The sequence below is a fragment of the Pipra filicauda genome, unplaced genomic scaffold (genome assembly GCF_003945595.2).
Source record: "Pipra filicauda isolate LSUMZ 115617 unplaced genomic scaffold, ASM394559v2 scaffold11_size5308982_pilon, whole genome shotgun sequence".
Classification (NCBI taxonomy): Eukaryota; Metazoa; Chordata; class Aves; order Passeriformes; family Pipridae; genus Pipra; species Pipra filicauda.
In genome coordinates, this window is record NW_024103652.1 from 4,449,110 (window position 1) to 4,474,510 (window position 25,401).

Below are 25,401 nucleotides of genomic sequence, written 5' to 3' on the forward strand. Positions count from 1 at the left end.
TAATCCCTGTGTCATGTTAAAATAAAAATACCAGTTTCCCTCTTCATCCTCCCCCTAACAAAAATCTTTACATTGAAGATTAAATGTCATATTTTATGTTTTCAACTTCAGGTTTACCAAGAAATTTCCTGCGTATTAAGTTGTTTTAAGCTTTAAAACGAATTTCAGTTTCTTTTAACATCAATACATCATTCACCATTTTATTTTTAAAGCTGACCAGAAGCCTTCGAAAGAAAGACATAGGATATAGAAAATATTGACCTTACCTGCTCCCTAATGTGCTTGCAGTCAGAAAAGGGAGGGGGGAAAAAAGTAATTTCGTATTATTCAACAATTTGCCAGGGACAGTCATCTCTCTACCTCATAGGAACAACCGCACTGGGTCAGATCTTTGCTCGTTTGATACATATAAACAGTATTACCATTAACTTAGAGTTTGAAGGGTTTTTTTCTCCCTGAAGGGGATCATGAGAGGAACAGCGGGTCAGACAGAAAAAAAAAAGTATTTCTCAGCTTTGCTCCCGACACAGCCATGAAAGGACTTAAATTCTTCAGAATTCACTCAGTCTTTACCTCTAGATCCCCTTTGTAAAGACTAAAGGCAGCTGTCACCACACATTGGACCGGGGCTGCGTTCCCGGCGAAGCCCCTCTACCTGCGCTGCGCTACAAAACTCCTAAAATACTACTTTTTTCCCTCCCCTCCCTGCCGTTGCAACTTCTCTTGGTGTCATCTCAGAGCTGTCTCAGATTACAGTGTTTGGGATCTGCACTTTGAACACTATCTTAAGGCCCTGCACTGCGTTTTGGACGAGGTGCAGTCAACACACTAGATCAGCTTCATCCCTTTCTGCCCCGTGAGTACAGTGACACCGCCGCGCCGCTCCCGTCCTCCACTATCGGGGCCGCGGCAGCACCCGGGGCAAGCCCCAGCGCCACCGGCTCCCCCGAGCCTTTCCTCCCGTGCATCCCTTTTGCTAATAGGCTGCTGTGAAACACACAAAAAAAGCCAACAACCCACAGCCCGTTTTTATATGAAGGAGGAAACATGAAGAAGTCTTTTGCTGTTGTTGCTGTTGTGGCCGTAGTAGTGATATGGTTTTGTTAAGTTTTGGGATTTTTGTTTGGGTTTGGGTTTGGTTTGGGATTTAATTTTTTTGGTTTGGTTTGTTGGTTGGTTTTTTTTCTTCTTTCCACCCCCCCTCCTCCCAGCCTGCTGTGCCACTACATGCACACTTCATGGCACTTAAACATGAACTCCTATTTACAGCAGAAAAAAATGCCCTCCGCGGTTCTCCTACACTTACAGGCAGTGCCAGGCAGTGGGGAAGTGGGAGGGAATAGTCATTCTTCACTAGATCCTTTTATCTCTCAAAATACGGGGTACCCATGGTCTAGTGTTGATAAAGCAGTTACAGTGAGAAACGTGCATCTCTTCCATCATTTCAGATTTGAATCATGCTGCCCCTCCCCTTCGCCATCCCATTATTCAAGTTCTGCATTGATTACCGGGAGACCGAAAATCAGCGTATTGGAAGAAGCAGGAGTTTAGATGGAGGCACATATTTCAATTTAAAAAACTATACAGTGACCGAGTTCTCGTGAGTGTTCTCAGGGGACACTGGAGACTAAAATGTGTTTACACTCCCTCCCTCCCCAAAATATCTTCATCCTAATCAAAGCATAACTAGTTTATTTTAAAAAATAATTATGAGCGACACAAATATCTTTTTTTATATTACGTTGTGAAAAAAAACTCTATAAAAATTGTTAAAGAGCAGTTTGTTTGCATTTCTCCTGATTGATATGTAAATACAGTTTGAACTGTGTTTGCTCGGTCTCTAGTGCCTAATAAAGAGATGAATTCACCTTTCTGTGGATCAAGTAAACAGACTTTAAACTAAGCCGACATCAGACAAAGTGGAAACGAGTTTATTTAATCGAAACTAAATCTAGTTTAAGAAAGATAAGTCAGTGTACATAATAATCCATTACAGTAATTACACCCACCACCAAATATGTGTTTATGAGGTTGCCGAGACACAATAAAATTAATGTATTTTCCCCGAAGTCTATAATGAAAAGTTACTGGCTGGATCTCTATCAAACACTCTAACTCCAATATTGGGGGGCGGGGGTATAATATTTATCGGCTGTATTAATGCCTTTCAGTGCTACTCACTTTCGAACGTTCCTGGGTTTGAAAGAATGCAAACATTAATTACATCTGAAGGGGAAATGTCGACTTAACTACAGCACTTTCCCCACGGTCTTGTATATAAACTCCGGGAGAAATTAACCTAATTTTAAAAAATCCGTAGAGTCAACCCTGTTCTCACTCCCTCCACGGGAGCTGGTAGCGCTGCACCACGGACCAGAAATCCCCAACACTTTCTTCTTTTAGCAGAAATAACAGCACTAAGCTCCAGACACTCCGCCGCGCCCTTCCCCCCCCCCCCTTCCCCCGCCCCCGTCCCCCACCATGCTTAACATGATGCTATAGATCTGGAAAGAAAAAAATACGGAATATTCTTTGGATTAGTTGAGAATGTCGCTGTATACAGCAGGACATAATATAAAGAATGAAAGGTCTTGAAATTCCCGTTGACACAAGTGATATCCTCCATTTAGAAATAAGGGGAAGGTGGTCAGAAAGAATCTGATAATATTTTTTTCTTCCGTGTATTTCCCTTCTTCTCCATCCAGACTAGCACTTGGTGTCCGACTAACACCGGCTATCTTGTATAAATAAAAGACTGGAGCTTTCGAAAGCTGCTACTTAACTTGGAGGTTGGGTTGTTTCTATCCCAGGCAAGTTCCTTCCTTTCACTTCAAAAATATTAGTATTTCATAACAACTGTGTAATTCAGAGGTGTTTCAATGACTGCGATCCTCTTCCGTTGTTTAACTGAGAGGATTTGATAAAAAACCCGAAACCGAGCAGCAGATGCGAAGGAAAACGTGCTAGGAGGTCTTTTAGGATGGGGGACTTCTTATTTTGTTGCACTCACAAAAGGGATATTTGGGACCTGAAAGATAGTGAATTACAGGGATTTCAGACTCGTCAGATACGAGCTATTTAGCTTCACGTGCTTTATATATTTACAGAAAAGTTAATACCTAACTGCCTTTCATTACCGATATTTACCTTCCTACCAAGCGCCCCTCGGTGTCTCAGCCGGGCGCGCACACCCACCCACCCACCCACGTGCGCGCACAAGCACTTTCTCCTCATGTCCTTCTCTACAAACTTCTCAAATCGCTACATAAAAACCCTCCAAACAAACAAAGCAAAACAAAACAAGCCACAAAACTCACTCGAAAAACAGCACCCAAAACAACCAAACCCCGTCTGTGTTCCGGCAAGCCGCAGACTGCAGCTAACCTCCGTCTGGGTGATGGGGTGGGCTGTGCAGGGGAACTTGCGTGACCGTGTGCTTGCATGGGCTTGCGGGGGTTGCGTATGCGTAGAAAATTAAACACAGCCTGATAAAGAAAGTTAATTCAAACTACATGTCGTACACAATAAACTATTTTTTATTTTGATTATAAATAAGGTGACTGTACTTCCCTTAAAATACAAGTACATAGGAAAACCTGGTAGAAATTATTTTTTTTTACAAGGTATTAAAACTGGACGCTCTTTAAATCAGCCCCATATTCTATACTGACAGCGGGTTCTTCGTCATTTTTTTTCTAGTGGCGTTAGACTTTTGCCTTCTTTCTCCTCTGTGCCTTTGACATTTGAATTTCTAGCCCTGGAATACTTTGCTTTCTTTAGCAAGAAGTCGCTGAGGTGCCCCCCGCCCCCCTCATACCGCCCTCCCCTCAATAATCGGGCTAATGAATTTGGACTCGGTCCCTTCGCATTCGAGTTCGAGAATTCCACGCGTTTGCTTGTCCCGTTTGCACGCTGAGGACTGATCCTGTATCCCGTTAACTCTCTGGCGCAGCTCCCCTCTGGGAACAGGGTCCTGGCCCTGGGAGGGGCAGGGGCCTTCCGGCGTCTGGCAACATCTCGGTTTGTTTTTCCATCAAGGAAAAAAAAAGAACAAGGAAGGGAGGGTTTGGAGGAGGAAGCAAAGGGAAATAAAAAAAAGAATATTCGTAATGTGTATAATTTATTAGAAGCTTCTTAGGATCTATATTTAAGCCAAATATCTACATAAGTTACAACAGGAAAAGGCGGCGTGCGCAAATAACAAACTGCCAGAGGATTTACGACGGGGCGATCAGTGTCCATAAAAAACGTGGGTTGGTTTGGTTGATTGTATTTTTTTCCTTTTCTTTTTACAACAAAATATACAGGCTACTAAAAACTATGGGTTTAGTCCAACTTTTGACAGCATTATACAGCTACAGGTTCACATCAAACGTAAGGAGGAAAATAAAAGCCAAGCCTTTGATGACTCCACGTCTCCTCCGCTGGCCCTGGAGATGGGCTGGGAGAGACCGGGGAGGGGAAAGCTGCTTCCTGTGTCTGGGTGACGCGAATGCGTTTTTCTGGGGGGGAAAGCCACCTCATCCCCCAAAATCTCTGTATTTACATGCAAGTCCTAGACGCTGGCAAAGTGTACATCTGATATCCAAGCCTTTGGACCATGCTTAATGATGGTCCCCTTTCTGCAGACTGCTCCACGGTTATTAGTCAGAATATTTTTGAACACCCCATACAACAACTTTGGGGGAAAAAAAATAAAGACCCAAACCCATCAAGAGTAACAACAAAACCGAACAAAAAAAGTCTCTCTCTTAGAGGTCCGCAGAGAACCATTCAGTGAAAGGAGGGGAGGGGGGAAAAAGTAATTAAAAAAAAAAAAAGAAAGATAAAAGCACACAATAATTTTGTGAGGACAGAGATTTGTGTAACTGGGAAAATCTGGTGGTTTTTTTTTTCCTTTTTGCCTTTTTTTTTTTCTTTGTTTAATCCTTTCACCAGGTCCTACCGTATAGCAAGGTGGAGCAAGACATGGCAGTGCCATAGTCAGAAGTAGAAGAGTTTAGGTGAGACAAACTGGAGACTTGGCTTTGCAGAGAGGACGGACTGGCCGAGTGCTGTCCCATGTCTGGAGACTGCCCCGCACTGTTTGTCTGGTGGCTCTGATGCTGTCCGAGGCTGTTGCCATTGGTAGCCACTGTGATCGTTGTAGCTGCCTGCTGCTGATGGCTCTGGATAGCTGCTGTGGGTGTGTTGGAGCCTGCTTGGCAGGGCTTGCCATCCTTCACAAGCACTGGCACCGCCACCCTTCTGGGAGACTGCTGCTGCTGGCAGGAGCCGTTCTCCTGTTGCATCTGCTGCTGTGCAGCCTTGTCTTTGGCCTGGCGTTTCATCTTGTAGCGGTGGTTCTGGAACCAGATTTTGACCTGAGTCGGGGTGAGATGTATCATGCTGGCTAAATGTTCCCTCTCCGGGGCGGAGAGGTATTTTTGCTGCTTGAAACGTCTCTCCAGCTCGTAGACCTGGGCCTGGGAAAAAAGGACCCTCCGTTTCCTTCGCGGCGTGCTCTGGAGCGGGGCCATGCTCTTGCTCACGTCTCCCAGGGACCCGAGGCTGCCCATGCCGCCCATGTTCATGCCCGAGGACGGCGCCATGAAGCGGGAGACTGCAATGGAGAAGGCGGCACGTTTTAGGCGGCTTGGCTTGGCCCGGCCCGGCTCGAGAGGGGCCCCGCGCTCCGGGCAGCCCCCGCCGCCGCCTGCCCCCAGAGGAGTTCCGCAGCCCCCCGGCAGCCCAGCCCCGGCCTCGGGGCGCCCGCGCTTCTAAACAACGACTTGCGCCCCCGGGGCGAGCGGCGGTCAACGGGACCCCCTTCTCTCTCGGCCCGGCCCTGGTGAATAAAGCCAGCCACTCGCCCCTCATCCTTTCCGGGGGGGCATAGCCACGCAAGTATCTGATGTGACAGCGCGGCGGCAGCGGCCGCGGACAGCGGCTCCGCCGGCGCCGGCCGGGGCGGACTCGCCCGCTCCGCCGCTTCTCGGGACGCGGCCCCGGAGGCTTCGGCTTCCCCTCTCGCCTGCCCGGTGCCGGGCGGTGCGCAGGCGGACGGGCACCGCCGGCTCCGTTTGGGCCCCCGGGCCGCGCCACTCCAGCCCCGCTGGACGGCGAGCCCCCGTCTCCCTCTCCCCGCCAGCGCGGGGCTTCCAATCCCCAACCCCGCAAAAGCAGCCGCGGGAGGCTGACATGCAAGCAGCTAGGGTGGAGGGACCGGGCACGATCTTCATGCAGAAAGAGGAATTTGGGGGTGGGGGTTGCGTTTGAGATTTGGACCGACTTTTGCCCTGGCGCGGAGCCCCCGGCGCCCGCTGCCCGCGGTTTGGCGGGGCAGCTGCGCGGCCAACCCCCGCCGACAACCCAGCCCCGGGATGACTTACTTGAGGAGAAGCGAGGGTCCGGGTTGGTGCCGTACCATCCTGCTGCCGAAGCACTGTTCCTCATGGTGTCCTGGTAAGGCGGCAGCTCGCTCATGTTGCCCAGGTTCCCATTGCAATAGCCCCCCATCGTAGCATGAGAGAGCTGGGGGACCCCTGGCGCTGTCATATGGTAGGCGGCAGTCACTGTTCCGTTGTGGCCCATGGGGTGCTGCTGCATGGCCGGCTGAGAAACCTGAGACTGTCTGTAGGCTGACAAGGGAGCCCCCAAGTTACTGCCCTCCATGCCCACTTTCTTGTAGCTTTCCTCCAAAGGACTCAAGATGTCAGACACTGAGAAAGGAGTCGTATGCTTTGGGCTCATCGACATGATTCGGCGGCTGGGGAAAAAAAAAAAAAAAAAGGAAGGGGAGGCAAATTTTTTTTTTTTTTTTTTTTTTTTTTTTTTTTTTTTTTTGCCAAATATTCTGGTGTTGCCTTAACGCCGATCTTGTTGGATGTACACGTAACCGAGTGGACGAAGTCCGCCTTAATTGGATTGAGTGGAGGCTCAGGGCTGCCTTTCGTTTGTTTTAGCCAGACGCCAGGTTTTAGGCTGCCACCAGAGGCGGGGCATAGGCACTAAAGCAACAAGACAATAGAAGCCTACATCTTGCCCAAGATAATTAGCTTACATGCTGATGACAAGGTAAACACCTTTAAGTTTTACTTGTCATGATTTTTTTTATGTCTTAAAAAAAAAGAAAAAAGAGGAAAAAAAAAGAAAAAGAGAGAGAGAGGACGGGAGAGAGAGGGGGAAAGAGAGAGAGACCCTGTGAGCACAACTCATTTTATTTTTCTCGGGGGTGGCAATATCGTGGACGGGAAATAGAAGGCAAGGCAAAAAGACCACCATTTGACTGGGTGAAAAGATTTAAAAACAGCTCCCGGGTGGCAAGGTTGTCAGCCCAGCCTTTGTGAGAGCTGCGGAAAAGGGGTGGAATGCCGGTGAGCTAAAGCACCAAATCTCCCTCTTCCCCCACTAAGTTTGGTCCGGAAGGAGCCCCGCCGTCAGGAGGGCAACTTTCCGGAGGGCAGACCTTTCCCGCCGGGCCACAGCTCCCCGCTCCCCGCACTGCCCGCACTGGACTGTCAGATGCCCCGGCCGGCTGAGGCTGAACAAGCACTTGGGGTTCAGCATCTCGGGAACACTCTCTAAGACACACGGTGCAAGAATCGTTTTTCTCCCTGAACCCAAAAGTTCCTTTCACCTAGGGTTTTGTTTTTTTTTTTTTTTTTTTTTGATATCTCAGGGATAGGTGGAAGATGCAAGTTTCCAAAATCAAGCAGTAATTTAATTGCCTGGGGCGAGACATCGATGAAAAATAGGTTAGCGCAAGATGTCGCTTGTTATTCTCAAAGGCAAAGACTCTTCACAGGCACTCGTGGTCCTTCTGAACCTGAAGCTGCTTTCTAAGGTTATTTATACAGCACGGGAGCTGGATGGAGAAGACCTCTCAGGTCATCTGCTATACGACCTTGCCAATGAATTCCCTGTAGTTTCCAATGAACTGCAATTTCTGGCACTTTCAGATCTGTTCTCGGATCCGGTGTGAAAACAAAAGCGATCCATTCACAGCCACACACACATGTACAGGCAGCCAGCAGCTAATGACACTCGGGGCTTTGAAGAAATCTCCCAATGCCTAGTGTCTCCAAAGCTTATATTTCGGGGTGATCTGGGCGGAGGAGAGAAACCACCCCTGAGTGTTTCACGTTCCGGCCTACGGCCCTGGCAAACCCAATTTAGTACAGCGATTACACGGATATTCAGAAAATTACAGCGAAGGTACAGTTAACCCTGGGACTTTGAAGTGTCAAGTAACTATTTAGTAATTGCGCTTGTAAATATGTTTGTGCTCGGTTGGTTCGTGCTTAAAAATGCAAAAGTGCACTTGCTACCCAGGAATAACTAAATATCTTTGTCTAAAGTGGCAGCATAAATAGCCGGTCGCTTTGTGACTGTGCTTGATATTAGTACATAAGGATCATTTTGCTTCAATTGGGAGGCTCTCATTCACTAGGCAAGAAACCGTTTAGGAGCAAGTAGGTTCCCGTATGAGAGTTAACATCCTTCAAGTGTAAGCCTCAGTCTTGATTACACTTTAGAGCTCTGCAAGAGGTGAGCTTTTCCACACAAATATAAGCGGGGGAACTTTCCTTCAATCAGGTCTCCAGCTCTCTTACATCATCTCAGCTGCTTCTTTCGGCATCAGCTCCCTCAAGGTTGAATATCCCGAAGTGGGCTGGTTGTGAGCCCGCTGGGTCACTGAAGGCAGGGAAGGGCGACTTCGGGCTAGAAAGGCGTTTGCTTTTATCTCTTCTCTTTCCTCTTTTCTTTCAAAATCTTACAATCTTGTCTTTCCAAATTTCTGGAACATTTCTTCTCCCCCTCCCTCCCCCCCCCCCCGCCCCCGCTTTTCCCACTTTTTGCGCGTTTTTCAGTACGGTCTTTGGTTTTGTTCCTACAGAAAGAGACACTTGGTGGTTTGGTTGTTTTGGGTTTATGGTTGTTGTTTCCCCCCCCCGAATTTCTCAAACACATCAGCTCCGTGCCTGTTTCATGAGCGTTAAAAAGAAGGGGGTGGATGGAAGGGAAAAAAATTAAATCCCACAGGATCCACTAAATGACGCTGCGGTCGGCTTTAATCAGAGAGGAAAGATGGCAAGTGGCCGCGCAATTTGTGGGCAGAAGCAGCGACTCCTTTTCCATCCAATGCGTGCGAGGTGGGGCAGCTCGGGAGGCACCAGCACCAGCTCTGGCAGCGGTGCGCGGAGCGCTGGGCGCGGGGGCGGGAGAGGCGCCCCGCCGCCCTGCGCCGTCCCCGGAGCTCCGCCGGAACGACCCCCTTTGCCTCCGGCTGCGGTTGGGAGAGCTTATTTATCCTCCCGCTGGAAGGACAGCAGGTTAAATCGCCTCCGAAATATTGCTCCGTTAGGTTATCCCGAGCGACTCCGGCCTTGGCTCTGCGCAGGGTCTGGTAGAGGCAAGTTAATGAGAGAGCACTCCGTTCACCTTTGTTGGGGAGCGGGTGAAACTATCTATGTGGGTCTGACTGCTGAGTTAGGAATACACTGGCGCGCGTACAGGCACAGCTACGCCCCGCCGGGTCCCGACAGCAATTTTTAGCCCCGCTAGATCGACTCGGTGAAACGGAAGCAGGTCAGACCCTCTACCTTCTTTCCCTCTCCAAATGAGTTATAACAGGGCGAGTCACACCGCAGACAAGGGGCGAGAAAACTTCTTTGCTGCTGCCGTGTCCCGTCGCTCACCCTTTTCTTTCAAACCCTCCACCCGAGCTTCGTCGAACAGAGATGGCTGCCCCCAGCCCCCGGAGAGAGTGGCCGCCCCGACAGGGTCCTGCCTAGGCTGCCTTTAGTGATATGTTCGTGTACCTGGTGATGCTGTTTAGTAAATCACTCGAGTTAAAAAGAAATGCTAAGAAGGATAGCAAGGAAGATAAGATGCGTTTTGCCTGGTGGAAACATTTTCATGAGAAAGGCACGGTTTTCACCTCGTGTTTGCAGAAATGCGGCTACACGGACGTCCCTTCAATAGCTTCTGACCCCACACAATCCTTTTGATAACACTCAAGAGGTGGAAGAATGGGAGACTTTGTCAATCAAATGGTGCCAATCCCAATGGAAACGGTGCCACCAAGACCGCAGCGCGTTTCCTCATCAACTGGATTGCGGGGGCTGGGAACTCAAGGATCAGCTTTTGAAAGTGCGCACGGGGCTCTCCAAAGAAAACAATGTCTTTTTTATACGAGCTGCTGTGCCTCCCCAAGGGGAATCAAATGTGCTCGGCCAGCCAGAGCTGTCGAAGGGCTCGGAGGGCAGAGGGGAAGGGTCTCACGCAACACACCGCCAAATTCTTTCTCAACAAGAAAGACTCTTCCTAGGCGTAACTTTTTGATACAAAGACTTAGGTGCTCCGTGGTCCCTGTGGGTCAGTACACGGGTGCGTGTCTGGTTCCGCCAAGCCACCGGCGCAACAGGACAACCCCTGTCCAACCTTGTTACCCCCTCTCTCAGCGCCGAGGAGTCGGCCCTGCCCGTTGCCCTGCCCGTTGCCCTGCCCGCAGCCGTACAGCCCTCCCTGCCGCGGGAGCAGGGCTCTGCAGAGGGGCCAGCCGCTCCTAAAGAGGTTGGAGTTAGAGGGGTCAAGAGCAGATCTTGGACAGAACTCTTTCTTCTCTCCTGGTCATCAGCACAACTCTAACACATCCATAGAGAGATGTAAAGGACCGTCCCGAAACCCTACACTTTGAAAAAGGACACCGCCGGGGCAGCTTGTCGCAACTCTTCCCTCTCGACCCACCCTGAGCAAGCTCATAGAAACTTCATTTGATTGCTTGTGCATGTCGATGTTATACACCCTCTGTCGCCCCAGCCCTCCCCAGGAGGGATGATGTGCCCGGCACACCTACGCCGGTAGCGGAGGTTTCTGCAGTAATCGGGTAGGGCGGACTTGTGTCACTGCCGGCCACGGGCAGGGCGCCGTGAGCCTCTCACTGCCTGGAAAGCACATGCTTGGGCGTGTAAGGCAGGAGTCCTCCCAGAGACTCACCTTGGGAGCTCTCCCTAGGCATGGAGCGCTCTGTGTGTTTGGGCGAGGGGGGGGCGGGAAAGCCTGTTGTGGCTCATGGGGACAATTCCTCGCCATGAGAAAGCCCCCCTGCCCTGATTATCTCATTCGGGCGCAAGAAACTCCTCAATACACCGGCCGAAACCTCTTCCCCTGGCATGGGAACCCAAGGCAACCAGCGAGACCACCAAAGACTAAAGCGAAAATCCTCACCCCTCCGCAGCGCACGCACAGTTGCTCCTCCAGCTGCCCAGGGCGTGGAGCATCTCGCAGCTGGGGGTTCTCGGGGCCCCTTCGTCACCGGTACCTAGCGGCCCGCCTCACAAGGCTCAGTGCGAGCGAGGGCAGCGCTACCTCCGCGCAGCTCTTTTCCCTCCTTCCCCAATTCCTGGCAGACGGCTGAGCCCTTCTGCCCTAATGCTCCGACACCCTCCTCGTCCTTTCCTTCGCCAGGCCGTTCCCGGCCAAGAGGGCCAGGGTGGAGCCAGGTGCGGGGTGCCAGGGCAGGTCTCCTGGAGCCGCAGCGGCGGGTGGAGGGCCGCCGTGCCAGGGCGGGGGCGGCAGGGCCCCGGCGCACGCCTCGGCCCGCCAGCCCCACCGCGCCCCTCCGCGGCTGCCCAGCGCGGGGACCCGGGGGAAAGGACTGTTTGCAGGCGCGACTGCCCCGGTAGTCTGAGATGGATAGCAGCAGCATTCGCACAGATGTGTGAACTGCTGTCTGATCCCCTCATCCTGGTACCGATATTATCAGCAGTTAATATATGCCCTCCACATCTGGGTTCTTTAGTATCGGTAGACTGTCACCGCCGCAACACTGTCAGTACGCACATACAAGACTTATTGTTGCTCCAAACCATTTTTGATACACTCAAGTCAGAGGTGATTTATGCGGAGATTTTCTGGAAGGTAGGTGTTGAGACAATTTACAAAAAGTTAGTTTGTAGAGATAGTTAAAAATATAGGCACGGTTTATGTAGATATAAACTCAGGCAAAAATACTTTTTATTGGTATGTATCTACAAACAGAATCCCACTGGGATCTATCTATCTGCTTTTAGGTATAGCTATCAGTATAGTACAATAGATAGCTTAGGAGTTATGTGCTTTTGTGTGTGTTCTCAGACAAGCCTACACACACACACACACACATAGAAGTGTGGGGGTGCATACCTCCGGCAGCGGGTATGCATGAGTATATATTTACGCATACATTCACAGTCCTCAACCCTGTCGTCTCTTAAGTATTTCAAAAAGGAACTCAGCTTTTAAGTGGGTCACCTCGCCGCACTCCCTTCCCCTATCCTCGCCCAGGCTCGCGGCCGCGCCGGCGCCGGGGAAAGGGGCTCTCGGCTCCCGGGTGGGGTTGGACGCGGAGGCGAAGGACATGGACGTGCCTGTGGGTGCAGAGCGAAGGGGCGGGCTGGGAGTCGTCCAGGCCGTTTGATTTATCGCAGCCCTTTTCTGTTCCAGCGTGGCTGGCGGCGGCGGGCGGCGCGGGGACTCGTTGTCTACTGCCCCTCGTTTCGATCCCCGGGCCCCCGGGCCGCCCCGCCGAGGGGTTTGGGGAGCTGCAGCCTGCCCTGTGCGTGCTGCGGGGAGGGGGTTCAGAGCCTTCGCTCGCCCTCCCGCGCCCTCGGGGCTGCGCGGACGCCGCACTGGGCCGAGCCCAGGAGCGCTCTCCCGCGCCCGCCGGGACTATGCGCGCAGGGGGAAAGTCGACCTTTCCCCCTCGACCTTACCCTGCGGGTAACCAAAGCTCCCTTTTATTTTCAATGTCACTTCGGAGTTTGCCTTTTGTTCCCCGCTACCTCTCGCTTCCAGGGATACGGGCGGCTCCCCGCTGGCTCGGGGAGGGGCGAGCGATTGCAAAGATGTGTCATTTAAAAACGACAGTGGAGCCTTTTCGACCAGCCCGGGTGGTGCCCGAGCTTTATTTTCGTGCCAGGAGGAATGGAAATATTTTGCTTTTGTTTTCACAGCAAAACTCGAGAGCAAGTTACAGGAGGGTTGATAGGAGCCCCGGCCCTTCCTTGTTACCCCAGGCTGGGGCTGCTGGGCCGTGCAGGGCTACCCAGCCAAGGGCCTACGCATCGGGTGCGTACCTACGGCAGCCCAGGAACCCGCGCAAACGGCGCGGATGCCTGTTCTCGGATGCCCTGCTGTCGCTGACTTGGGAGTGACTGAGTGCTCCAGGAATTGCACCCAAGTCTTTCTCTGCTTCCCCTCTGCTCTCCAGTCTGCGGCTTGATCTGAGCTCCCCCAGGGGCTTTAATTCGGAAGGAAACTGCCAGCTGTCCAATTGTGCCCCTGGCGGGGGCCATCACTGCAAAGCGAGGCGCTGCACTTGTCAGCCGTGCCCCGGGAGGGACGCACCGTGACCGGACTCCGCGGTCCCTCGCGGCGGAGAAACCCGCAGTAGCCTCCCTCTGGCCGCCGGGGAAAGCGCAGAGCCGGGCCGGGCCGGGCCGCGCCCACTGGGGCTAACCTGGCCCTTCCGACTTGATGTTGCTGTTGAAATTTCACCCTAGCTAAGGCAAAACCAAATAAATGAGGAAACAGAATGGGATTTTGCTCAGTCGTCCTCGTAGGAGACCAGTGTAATTACATGAATATTTGTCCCTTTTCACTGTGCGTTGCTCCAATTCTAGAGGGAAGAATTAGCTTCTTTTGATGTTGCTGCAGCTCCACCTCAACACCCTCCCATAGAAGTAGCTCTGCCTCTGAGCAGAATTTCTCCCCCTCTGTGGGGAAAGTGCAATTTTCCTGTTCCTGGATCAAGAGGAACTGTTTAATAATTTGTGCCCATTCCAAGTGCTCGCTTTTGAACAGCACAGTCAAACAATTTCAAATCGTGCTCTTGATAGTTCACGGTCACATACACAAAAGATTCTCACTCAAAACCTGCCTGTTAGGTGTGACTCTTCCTCTTCTCCAGCTGCTTCCTACCTCCCAAGCCTATGAATTCACCCCACGAGGGCTGCTCTCAGTCCCTGCTCTGCAGGGGCAGCCTGATTGCCCCAAGCTCTTCTCTGAGTGTGGAGAGTGAATGTGCAAGTGCCATCCGGGGCTGAAACCCTCAAAGGTAGAGCTGAGATGAGTCAGTAAGCTGACCTGGTAGGGCCAGAGTGACCCAACTGCCCACTGTGAGTGGCAGGTGGATTTCTTCATTTGTCACGTGAGTCATAAAAATCAGCATTTCCCCTGATTCTAATTAAAAAAAAATAAAAAAGCAATCAATGTTCACTCTGCCTTGATTTTCTTCTGTTCCTTTCCTGGAAGAGAGGACACAGAAGTCTCCTAGGCAAAGAGGTCCATTTCAGAAGCCCAAGCACAATTCTGGGGATGTTTCACCCCTTTTCACTTCATGGGAACCAGAATCTCTGGGAAGATCATGCCCTCAGTCTGGCTAGTACAACTGGTAGGTCTAGTTAAAAGCTGATTTAAAAAGCTGCAGCACAAAGGAAGCCATCTGTAGGGAAACTCAACAATGAACTTTATTGGTCCTGCTACCAAACCCATTAACAAAGCTATACTCTGCAGCATTGTTTCCAGGGCTGGGTTTTGTTAACCAGCTACTGACATATATATATGGCCCAGGGTGCTGATGTAACAGGTGCATTCCTCCTGCCAAGAAAGGGTTCAGTTCAGTTACCAGTTTCAGCTAGTTCAGTTTCAAATACCAGTCTTTGAAGACTTTCCTTCTGTAAATAGGGTCTCGAAAGTTTATTGTACAATTGGATATATGCATAACGTACATGTCAGGGAAGCTCTGCTTGAGCCATGAGACTTGTGTGCCACAGAAGTAATTTGACAACTCTGACAACAGGTCCCATCGCCTCTAAGTCTATGGGTCAGGCATTCTGAAGGCCAGATCAGGTTCCATCAACTGGACTACCCTGCAACACACTTGTCTTTCAAAGAGTGCTCTAAACCCAGTTTGTGTGGCTTGCTCACTCCAGTGCCAATGACACCTATACTGTCATACATAACTATGGAAGCAGAATTCCTCTATTTTATACAAGAAATGGAGATGGGGGATAGTGAGTTACAACTGCTTGCAATACAGAATTACTACTGGGAGGAATGAGTGTCTGTGCATTTCTGTTACTGCATGTGTCTTTGCTTGAACGTTGCCATTTTCTCTCTCTGACATTCACTCTGCTAAATATGTTTGCTTATGTGAGCTGCATAGTGTAAAATATAGGATCTGCCAAGGCATTTTTCTTGCCAAGGAAGGTGAAGCAAAGGGTTCATCAATATGTTTCACCTTTTCCTTCTCCCAAGAACAAGCAGTAACCTGGCAAAGAAATTACACAGTTGGAAAGGGACTTATTGCCCACTCTTGCGGCTATGGGAAATACACAGCTGCTCCTAAATGAGCTCCTCTTATTGTAATCAGCTGATGTCCATATCTTCCTCCGTTGTGTTCCAGCAGCAACCTCTCTTCCCTTCTGACGTGTTATTGATCCATTGAGCAGGATTCTATGGCTCCCATATTTTTAGGGGATGGGTAGCACAGTTCCACTTGTAACTAAGTGCTGACTGAAAGGTTTCATAGACATAACAAGACATAGGCTCAGCCTGCAGAACCTTTCTTCATGGAGTTGATCAATCAGCAAGAAGGAAAGAATGAAGTTCAGCTTGAAGTTCAGTTGTGTTGAAGGACCGAGAGTTGGGAAGCTAAACCAAAGCTTCTTTTAATGTAATCTAAGCAATGCACCCAACAAGTTTTTGAAGGTCCAGAGGTATTTAATCTTTGAATTAGAACAGCACTTTCTATTCAAATAAAAAACATATGCTAAAACAAATCCTTGCTATCAGCTCTATTATATGTTTTCCCAGACATTAGTCATTATTAGCATTGTAGTACAGAAGACACTCCATGTAGCAGGACTATCTTCTAAATTACTTCGGATGATAGACATAATGCAGTTAAAAATTTCGCTCGTCTTTGCTCTGTCATAAATGAAAGCACATATTATACTTATTCAAAAAATAGCTGACCATAGAGTTAGGTTCAAGTTACATTTTCACTGCAGAAATATTTATGCAGAAAAAACCTAGATACTTTCTTGGAAGTAGTTTAATCATGTAAAACTGTCCATTAATGGATTTTGACTACTGTTCAGTTTTTAAAATAATCTCCCTTATAATTAGTTGCTTTATCATTCCTTTATGTGCCTTGCTTATTTTGAATTCCAGGGAAAGAAGACCGCTCAGCTGATATAATGAGATAATATCCTTCACTGGCGTAAGTAAGGCTATGAGATGGACTACTACCCACATTGGTAATTATACGTGCTCCATTTCCACAACTGGAACCAGAATGAATACTCTACAGCATTTTACTGCCTCTGAATAACATTAACTGAAAAAAACTCAAGTGAGTAACTTGTTTACGTATTAGTGTTGGAGGAAGCAACCTCAGCTGGCTGTCCTTGAGTCAGTGGAGTCAAACTCAGTTAGCAAGCACTTATCACAGGACTAAGGAGGAAGCCATTTTACCACCTACATACGAAACTAGTGTGCCAGCTCTACCATCCCACAGGGGTGCCACCTTCAGGTTCTACATGTCCTGGGAAGGGGTCAGAAGGCAGGGAGGGCATCACAGATTTCTCCAGTTGTGAGATAAAAGCTTTATAGGTGAACAAAATTGACGCTTGCATCCCATCTTGTCTGCGTGAGCTCAAAACACTCCCTGAATACCAACAGTTTTAGGGTAAGAGCCTATTTTGACATAGGAGACAAAGATGTAGCTCATGGTCATATGGGAAATAGATGGGTCCAAATCGTAAGTGTGCCCTCCTAGAAATGTGTTCTGACTAATGAATGGATGCAAATTCACCTGCTGCCTATTTGGCCACACTGTCCTCTGTGGCAGCACATATAGCACAGTTTGCTGTTGAGACCGAGAGGCAGAATTTCTGGTGAAAAGTACATGCACTGTCAGAGCAGCTCTATGCTGCAGACAAACGAAGCTCTCAGCAGTCTCTGTGTCTGTACCAGCTACAGAGCAGATAAAAAACGGTTGAGAGGAAAAACACTGTTGTGACCCAGGAGCTCCACAGTCCCTCCTTGTGTAACTCCAAGCAGAGCTGCAGGCTGTGCCTCAGAACTATGTATACCGCCATCACCTGCAGGCAGGGGTCTGCCCTGCCATTTGGCCGCCTGTGGCCCAGGACTCTCCCAGAGTGAGAAATAAGGATTGCGTTTAAATTCAGTGGGAAGAGTTTCTGGTACTTACAGCATTTAAAGTTTGCACTGCAAAACCTATCAAAGAGCACTTGCTTTTCATTATTGCATTTTGGTGCTTTTTCACTGAAAAGACTTGGTCCTGAATGCAGCCTAGAAACATCAAATGGAAATACATATTACATGAAGCAGGGGTTTCCAAACAGATCTTGCTTTGGGTACTACTTGCTGCAGCAGTCCTTGCTGCTGGCAGGGATGGCTGATGGAGCTCTTGACCAGGGCTCCTGACAGCAATGGGGCCTGCCAGCACTGAATTTGTACCAAACCTATGCTCGTCCCACCTCCAGCTCCTCAGTCTCTCATCAACCCTCCCTAACACTAGGATGCCATAAGCTTCCTAATCTTTCCCCAGCCACACTGTATTTCCTCCTCTTCCTCCTACCACTTTCAGCAGTTTACCAGCATTGGCAACAGACTGGCAAGAGCTGGCTTTTGTGGCAGAGGCTGTGGGACAGCTTGTGAACCTGTACCAGCCTCACTAAGCACCTGAGCACCTTTCTTCATAACACAGAGCAATTCGAGCACAAGCAGTATTACACAGGCTGCGGAATCTATGTGCCTAAGAAAATTATGAGTTACAGCAAACAAACACTTCAGAAAAAAAGAAAAAAAAGGTGTCTGAAATGTTGTACATCTTTGAAATTTTGGGTTCTTTAGAAACTTTTCAATGACTTTTGAATGTTCAGCTCTCCATGGCCTGTTCCTTGCAAGGTATAATACTTTGCTAAATGTGCAGCCCCTTGAAATGCTGGGCTTCTCTAAATTTTTCTTTTCCAAGTCATTATGTATCCTGCATTTATCATAAATGGCTAGAAACACAGGACTTTGCCCTTCTCTCAATCTGCATGTCATTCCTTTACAAAGCTTGAAAATATTTATTCATTTTGCTGCGCTGTATACCCAATTAGACTATTCTGCTGCAGATTCAGAAATGAGAACAGTTCCACCTCCCTCGCATCCAGCTCCATTTCTCTTCAATTTCCCTCAGGGTCACTGTTAGGTGATGGTGTGCAGTAATGTCCCCAGTGAGGTGCTGTTTCCATTAGCTTTCCCCTTCAGAGGTGGTCAGAGGTCTGAATTCTTATATGATTTGTTTTCTTCGCTATTAGAAGATCAGGTTCAGTTCTGATCCTGCTTCTAAATAGACATACTTTGTTTTTGGTACTTCTTCCTTTTCTAATAAGATAGGGTCTTGTTACCTCTGGTTTTAAAACAAGAAGTATGTTTTTGTGCATGATCTTTTTTAATCAGTATTCAATACTATTTAGATAAAAATTGTTATAAAAGGAGGAATAAATCACATGGCAGAACATAACATGCACATCCATGCACCCCTATTAAGAAGACCACAGAAAATGCTCTCAGACACATCTACATGAAATGCAGTTAGAAAGCAAAAAAATACCTCCTTCTGAGGAGCACAAAGTGTTTTCTGCAGATGAGTAAATGTCTAAGCTCCATAATAAATGATGCAGTCTGTTCAGTAGATGTAAACTTTGCTAAGTCAACCACAATTCAACATCTAATGTGCTTTGAGGGAAGAGAGCGGATGGCAAGCCAAATTTTGCAAGTTCTCATTCTTCCCTCAGTGAAGGGTCATTTGAAAGTTTATATTCTTTTGTTCACCGAAATGGTACTGTTTTTGTCATCATGAAATTCTGATATGTGTAGTGCCTTGTTGCACTTTAGCTTACAAGAGTGGCTATTCCCTTTAAGTTAATATTACTTGGTAGCTTTTCATTGACACTTCACTTGAGGCCCACAGTAGGGCTTTGAGAGAGAAGGTGGAGAGAAATGACCCTTTACTTCACCGTCACGGACCTTGAATAAACTGTAGTAGAAGTGGGTTTGGAGACAAATTAGGGTTAGCATTTCAGGGGAATCTGTGACCCAGAAGTTTGGACATGCAGTGACTGTTACTGGAAAATCAGATTTATTGTTCATATAGTCAAACCTATAAATAAACATTGTAGCTGGAGCGAATTTCAACCACCAGATGGATTTCTTTCATCTAGTTGTGTTGATCTTTCTATGTTTTCATTGCAGATTACATTTCCTGCAGTTACGTGGTGGGCTGACCCTGGCTGGATGCCAGATAACCAACAAAGCTGCTCCATCACTCCCCTCCTCAGCTGGACAGGGGAGAGAAAAAATACCATGAAAGGCCATGGGTTGAGATAAGGACAGGGTGGGATTACTCAAAAATTATCATCATGGACAAAACAGACTCAACTTGGGGAAATTAACTGAATTTATTAGCAAGCAAATAAGAGTAGGATAATGAGAAGTAAACTCAAATCTTAAAAATACCTTACCTCTACCCATTCCTACTTTACAGGCTTAACTTTATTCCTCAGTTCTCTGCCTTCTCCCCTCCAGCTGCGCAGGTAGATGGGAATGGAGGTAACAGTCCATTCATCACATGTTGTTTCTGCTGCTGCTTCCTCTTCAGGGGAAGGATTCTTCACACTATTTCCCTGCTCCAGAGTGGGGTCCCTTCTAAGTGAGGTAGTCCTTCACAAAATTCTCCAAAGCAAGACAATCGTCGCTGGGCTTGACCCTGGCTAGTGGTGGGTCTCTCTTGAAGCCTGGCATTGGCTCTGTCAAACAGAGGCAGAGCTTCTAGCAGCTTCTCACAGGAGCTCCTTCTGTAGCCTCCCCCCACCCCTGCTACCAAAACCTTGCCATACAAACTCAATAAAAGTTATCTACATTTAACTAGGTAAAGAGTCATGAATAGGTATTATACTATAATTAAAGATGGCAAGTTTAAAGCTGGACTAAACAGTATAATTGTCAGCAGATTTTTTTCTGAATTGGCATATTTTTCTTTTGAGCAAATCTAATTTAAACTTTTTAGGATTGTTGCTTGCCTATATTTTTCTCTGTTCTCCACCTCCTTTGATGGATGTCATTGCCCAGCTATACGGTTGATTGCAATCTGATGTTATAAAAAATTGTATTTCCTCTCCTACAAATCTTCTTTTCTCTGTTTTGTTATCGAACTGAAGAAAGACTCAGATGTCAAGGTCTTTTAGAGACAAATTTCAGCAGAACTCCTGTTGTTTAGATAAGTGGTCTGAATTCAGGAGAAGTATCAAATTCTTCTGTGAGAAATTTCAGTTTGCAATCATCTTGAATTTAATTAAAAAACCCAATTTATCTGAATTATTAAAATTGTTTTGAGTAACCAAAATGCCTATGGAAAAATCTAATAGTCTGCTTCCTTCTGGGAAGCAGGAAGCTGTGGAAAAGTCCTCTCAAACTGTGTATCTGAACATCAAATATTTGAGAGAAGTCTGCTCCATCACACAGGCTAAGTAGTTGACACAAATATTTTCCTGTTGTATGAGTAACTGATGCTCATTTAAGTAGTTTATTAGGGTGAGAAGGGGAAATCAGTCATGTTGTCACCACAGTAGGACTTACTGAGTCTTATTTATCATCAGGAGTGTTAGACTGCTTTTACAGACACTGAAAGGTGTCTTGATCTGCCTTTGCCAATCAATGTTCACATTTGTTATCTGTGAGAGAAGAGTTTCATTCTTAGCTATCAGGGGGTTTTGTATCCAAAGCCCAACATGGCTTAGATTTTTACACTAGAAGACATAAAGTTGGAAATGAATGTAGCTGGGAAACAGCTAGAATAAAATTTTAGGCAACAGCTATAGATTCTACATACTACCCATCTGTGTTTATAGACACACTTATGATATAGACTGCAGAACTCTTTTGAGTAGTACAGAGTTTGATCAAGCCGTATTGTTTCATTGCATTAGAAAATCTTCAGATAATCATTACGCTGAGCTGACTACATTATTCATCACTGCTGTGGTAAGAACTGAGGCATTGCCAAAGACAAGAATCCTGCTTGTCCTATCTGGGCAGTAGCCCTTGTTTCCCAGAGGGATGTTCCTGAATCTTGTGAAGCCAACTGTGATACAACACCAGAGACTGCCACGGCATTCCAGGGCTCAGTATAGAAAATCTAGCAGACCCAAGGATGTGGATCTCAGAACTTTTTAAATGTATAATTCTATTTCTGCTTGTTTAAAAATAATTGAATAAGAAAGTTGCAGCATTTCCTTTTTAGCCATTGTTTCCTCCGTGTATATATGTTTCCTTCAGTCTTTTTGATAGTATTGTGGAATTTTACAGTAAAAGATGCTCTTCCAAAATGCTTCATCTTCAAAAGGGAATCAGAATTCCTCTAGTATTTTGGTCTTTCGTTGAAAAACAAAAATCCAGTGCCCCCATATGACACACACATATTAACCTTTTATTTGGTGAACTAGATCATTCTGTATCATCACTTTTAAACAGAGCATTGTGGAATACTATGGATAAGACAGCCCATAGACACAATATAAATGGTCATAAAATGTCTGCCAGCTTCAACTTACTATTTCAGGATAAATGTCTTTTGTTTCAACAACTCCAGAGATGCACAGAGATGCATCTTCTCCTCTCTTTTTATTCCACAGGAAATGTTTTCCACCAACATTTACAATGAACATTATTCTTTGTACTATAATGTCTCTCTTTGGATTATTTATCTAAATGAATGCTAGGTAAACCTCCTCACTTTTAAACCATCCTGTCTTTACATGCATGCATAATTTCTACTTATCTCACAGGTTTGTATACACATAGGGAGGGTAGAGACCTAGTAGTGGCCACGATTGCAACTGACAACATGACCGTTCTTTTTGCTTCTTTCTTTAAATGCAACTCAATGAATCAATTTTAAATGTCTTTTCTTTCTGATTTCCTCTTTCTTTATCTGTTACTTTCTGTTCCTAAGCTGGAAAGCTGGTCATAAACAGCTCGTTCTCCCTCTTGCATTGCCTGAGAGGCATGGGACCTGGTGAAGAGATGGTATGGCTGACCCTCAGCCAGCAACCTGATGAAGTACAACTTGTAGCGAAGAGGCTTCCGTGAAGACTTAGGGGAGTATGCTCCCTTTGGTTGTTGGCCACTGGGAGAAAACGTGCCTTTTCCAATGTCTGGGACCTGACTCGATGTGACTGAAGCTTTCCCTGAGTGTTTGAATCCAACACCAGAAAAAAAATCACCTACAGTATCCACCTACATGATAAAATCCCTCTCAAAGTGATTATATGAGAGGGAAAGATGGAAGATTCATACTTTTATATAATCTATATTCACATGTTTCTTTCAAGGTTAGTTTCTTTCTAGTAATCATTTCTTTAAAATTCCTTCTTTCCAAATCTCATTTATTTGCCACATCACACTCTTCATTTTTTCACTTCAGGAAACGTCAGCTTTCCTTACTTTCCATCCATGTGTTTAGCAGAGTCAAAAGGCTGGAGTCTGAAGAGTAGGGGCCTGGAGTATAACTATATTGACTTGAGTAGTTACTCCAGGAACGCTTGAGAAAAATTTAAGGGACAAGTATTTTTAACAAAACAAAGTCTATAGTCACAATTGTTTAAAGCTTTGTGATACAATATAGGATCTGTCAGACAATGTTAATTTTTAGAGAGTACTCTTTTATTGTTTGAAACTTCCTGCTAGCTGAGAAGTTTGATATTTTGTGGGACTGCTCCTTCTCATCACCCTGTTTTGTAATTCTTTTTCCAGTAGCCCAGACTAAGAAGCTCTCCTGAGTCACTGCTTCTGGTAGCTTTGATGGTCTCCTGTGACCGCTTAATTTTTTTTGTGCATTTTTATGTATTTTTGTACTTATAGATGAATCATGAGTAAGAGAAAACAAACCTGAACTCTGCCATTTCCATTGGCTCAAATCTGTGATTTTAATGAGCAGTAAACTTGCTGGAAAATATAGTACCAGATTTCATTATATTATCCACTTTGAATTGCACAAAATAGCAGAACTAGGTGGACAACATGATGGAGTTGTCTTCTTTTTGGAGTAGAGGACCAAGATTCCCGAGGAAATCTGAATGAGATTATTAGCCCCAAAAGTCAGTGCCTTCACCCTGTTGTGCCTGTTAGACAGCAATTCTCTTCTTTCTTGGCCACTTTTGAGACTGTTGTTCTGCTGAAGATGATATGCTGGCTGGAGCAGGGCCCAGCAAACAGACCCTCCATTGGAGACACAGTCATGGTCACCCAAATGTCTGGCTTAGTTGTGCGGTTTACACACAGTAGCATAGCTTCAAAAGCAGAGGATTGATTATTCCTTTTCTGATGCTCTATCTTGTCTTGGATGGGTTTTTCATTGCTTTCCCTGATAGTTCCTCTCCCTCCTCTAATTTTTCCAGTGTTAAACCTATGTTTTTAAATTCTGTTGCAAGATCCTGCTTTTATTCACACATTTGTATTCCATCACTTTTAGCCATGCATACTCTGTCTCTCACATTTTTATACTACAGATAGCATAGTTTGCCCTGCTATATACACTGTGAGGAGCTGACTCACCATAGAAATACTTGCTTCCCTGTATTGCTTATGAAATGCAGTTTATATAGTTGTCTCTGAGTAAAAATCTGCACATTGAAATCTCCAGTTATGTACATTGAATCTAGTTCTTTTGATCAACACCAGCATCCTTGCACACTGACTGCTGGGGTGAACAGCAGTGTTTTGACACTCTCACAGTAGAACTGCCCAGGGAGTTAAGTGCTAGCCCCTTGGTCCTTTCTCCTTGCCCATCTCTGCCTCTTTGCTCAAGATTGAATCTTGCTCCCTTTTTTCATATGCCCTTATTAAAAGCTGCTTTTTTTTTCTCCACATCTAGTAGAAATATAGCCTTGAAATTATATTCATGGGCATGATATATTGCTGTGAAAATTCACATCCACCCTCCCTGCCCTTGTCTTGTCTGTTCTTTGAAATATGACCACAAAACTAACAAATAAGATTCCTTTCCCAAGTTTGTACTTCTTAATTAGTATATTTTTTCTAGATTAGATGGCTCTCCTGCTGTTCATAATATCGGTAAAACAGTTACAGTATTTCATTAGTCTTAGTGTAAGAAGTATTTGTTGGACAGCAAGTTTCATTGAGTACTGTTAATGTATGCATCATCAACAGAGGACAATTGAATAGCCTTGAATAGCCTTGTGGGCTTTCCTCCCTTCCTCCAGATTCTGCATCTTCCGTTTTTTCTAGATTAGTCTTGTAGTTTTATTTCTATCTCCCACAACTCCTTTAATCCCTTCATATTATACATCTGTATAACATGATGTCCCAGCAAAAGATGGGAACATATCCCAGGGAAGAATCCTCTGCAAATGCCATCAGTGTGTTTCTAATATGTTTTTTCTAGTCACATTACCGGTATTAAATAAAATCAGAGCTATCTTCAGTCTCTAGATACCTTTCCCACTTTGTCACATTTGTGCTTATCATTTCAGTCCAACAGCTAATTTATAACTTGTGTTAGTGCTCTTGAAGAAAATTAGTGTAACAAAGTACAGTTCTAGACCTTTTGAAAACAAAGGTGATTATTTGCTTTAAAGAAAACTGACTACAGTCCTTCATGCTCCTTTTCCCACAAATTTCACTTGCTCATGTTCTTACACTCACATACTTACAAGAACAACAGTGCATGTGTCCCCAGGATCGATAGTGTGTGATTGGGAAGATAAAAATGCTAGCTATTGAGTCCTCCCTAAATCTCTCAAGTTCTTCTTTGTTGGTGACCACAGGAAGCATTTTTATACACTTCTAATAACTTTTAGAAGTCAAAATTATTGTTGTGTAATCTCTTGACTCCAAATCTTGTTTATTTCATCTTTCATGAATCTGAAGTTGATATCTGTTGTCTTTGGGTATCTTTAAGGCTCTGGCCCAGCTTCACACTGAGCTAGTGGCAAAAGGGAGGACCCATGTCATGTACCACAGTATTTTTAGCTGACTCTCCTGTCATTAAGTGTCTGTGCTGTGGCCTTACTGGAGCACAGGCACTGAAGTCTTCATGCAAAAATCACATTCCTCAGGGTTTGTCAGTTAGATCATGTCCTTGGTTATCAATGCATGTACCTCCAGAATTGCTTTCTTGTTGGTCTATAAATGTGGCTACTCACAGGGAATTTTCGAAGTTGCCTCACTCATTCAAAGGATTTCCATTTATTGTACACGTTATAGACTTCTTTATAGGTTTTGGTTTATGTGTAATCCACTTCCTTTAATGGAGCTGGTCAACAAATTCTAAATATGATT

General features: G+C 46.3%; 1 protein-coding gene and 1 long non-coding RNA gene across 2 annotated transcripts; one reads left to right on the plus strand and one right to left on the minus strand.

The window, feature by feature from the left end:
• Positions 1-3,518: 3,518 nt before the first annotated feature.
• Positions 3,519-6,819, minus strand: NKX2-1 (NK2 homeobox 1). The gene is made up of 2 exons (XM_027726897.2): positions 6,372-6,819; positions 3,519-5,602 (listed from the first exon to the last, which is right to left on the minus strand). Exons 1-2 carry the CDS (start codon positions 6,736-6,738, stop codon positions 4,932-4,934), a joined length of 1,038 nt encoding a protein of 345 aa, XP_027582698.1. The 5' UTR covers positions 6,739-6,819; the 3' UTR covers positions 3,519-4,931.
• A 14-nt stretch (positions 6,820-6,833) lies between these two features.
• On the plus strand, positions 6,834-15,806 carry LOC120324357. The gene is made up of 2 exons (XR_005565620.1): positions 6,834-7,056; positions 7,661-15,806. It is a non-coding gene; the product is annotated as an uncharacterized LOC120324357 (long non-coding RNA).
• Positions 15,807-25,401: the final 9,595 nt, after the last annotated feature.

What these genes read in the sequence shown, in the direction of transcription:
- NKX2-1 (XM_027726897.2), bottom strand. Translation starts at nt 6,738, where the DNA reads ATGTCGATGAGCCCAAAGCATACGACTCCTTTCTCAGTGTCTGACATC. An exon ending in GGACCCTCGCTTCTCCTCAA is followed by an intron (nt 5,603 to 6,371) that starts GTAAGTCATCCC and finishes TCTCCATTGCAG; the next exon opens with TCTCCCGCTTCATGGCGCCG.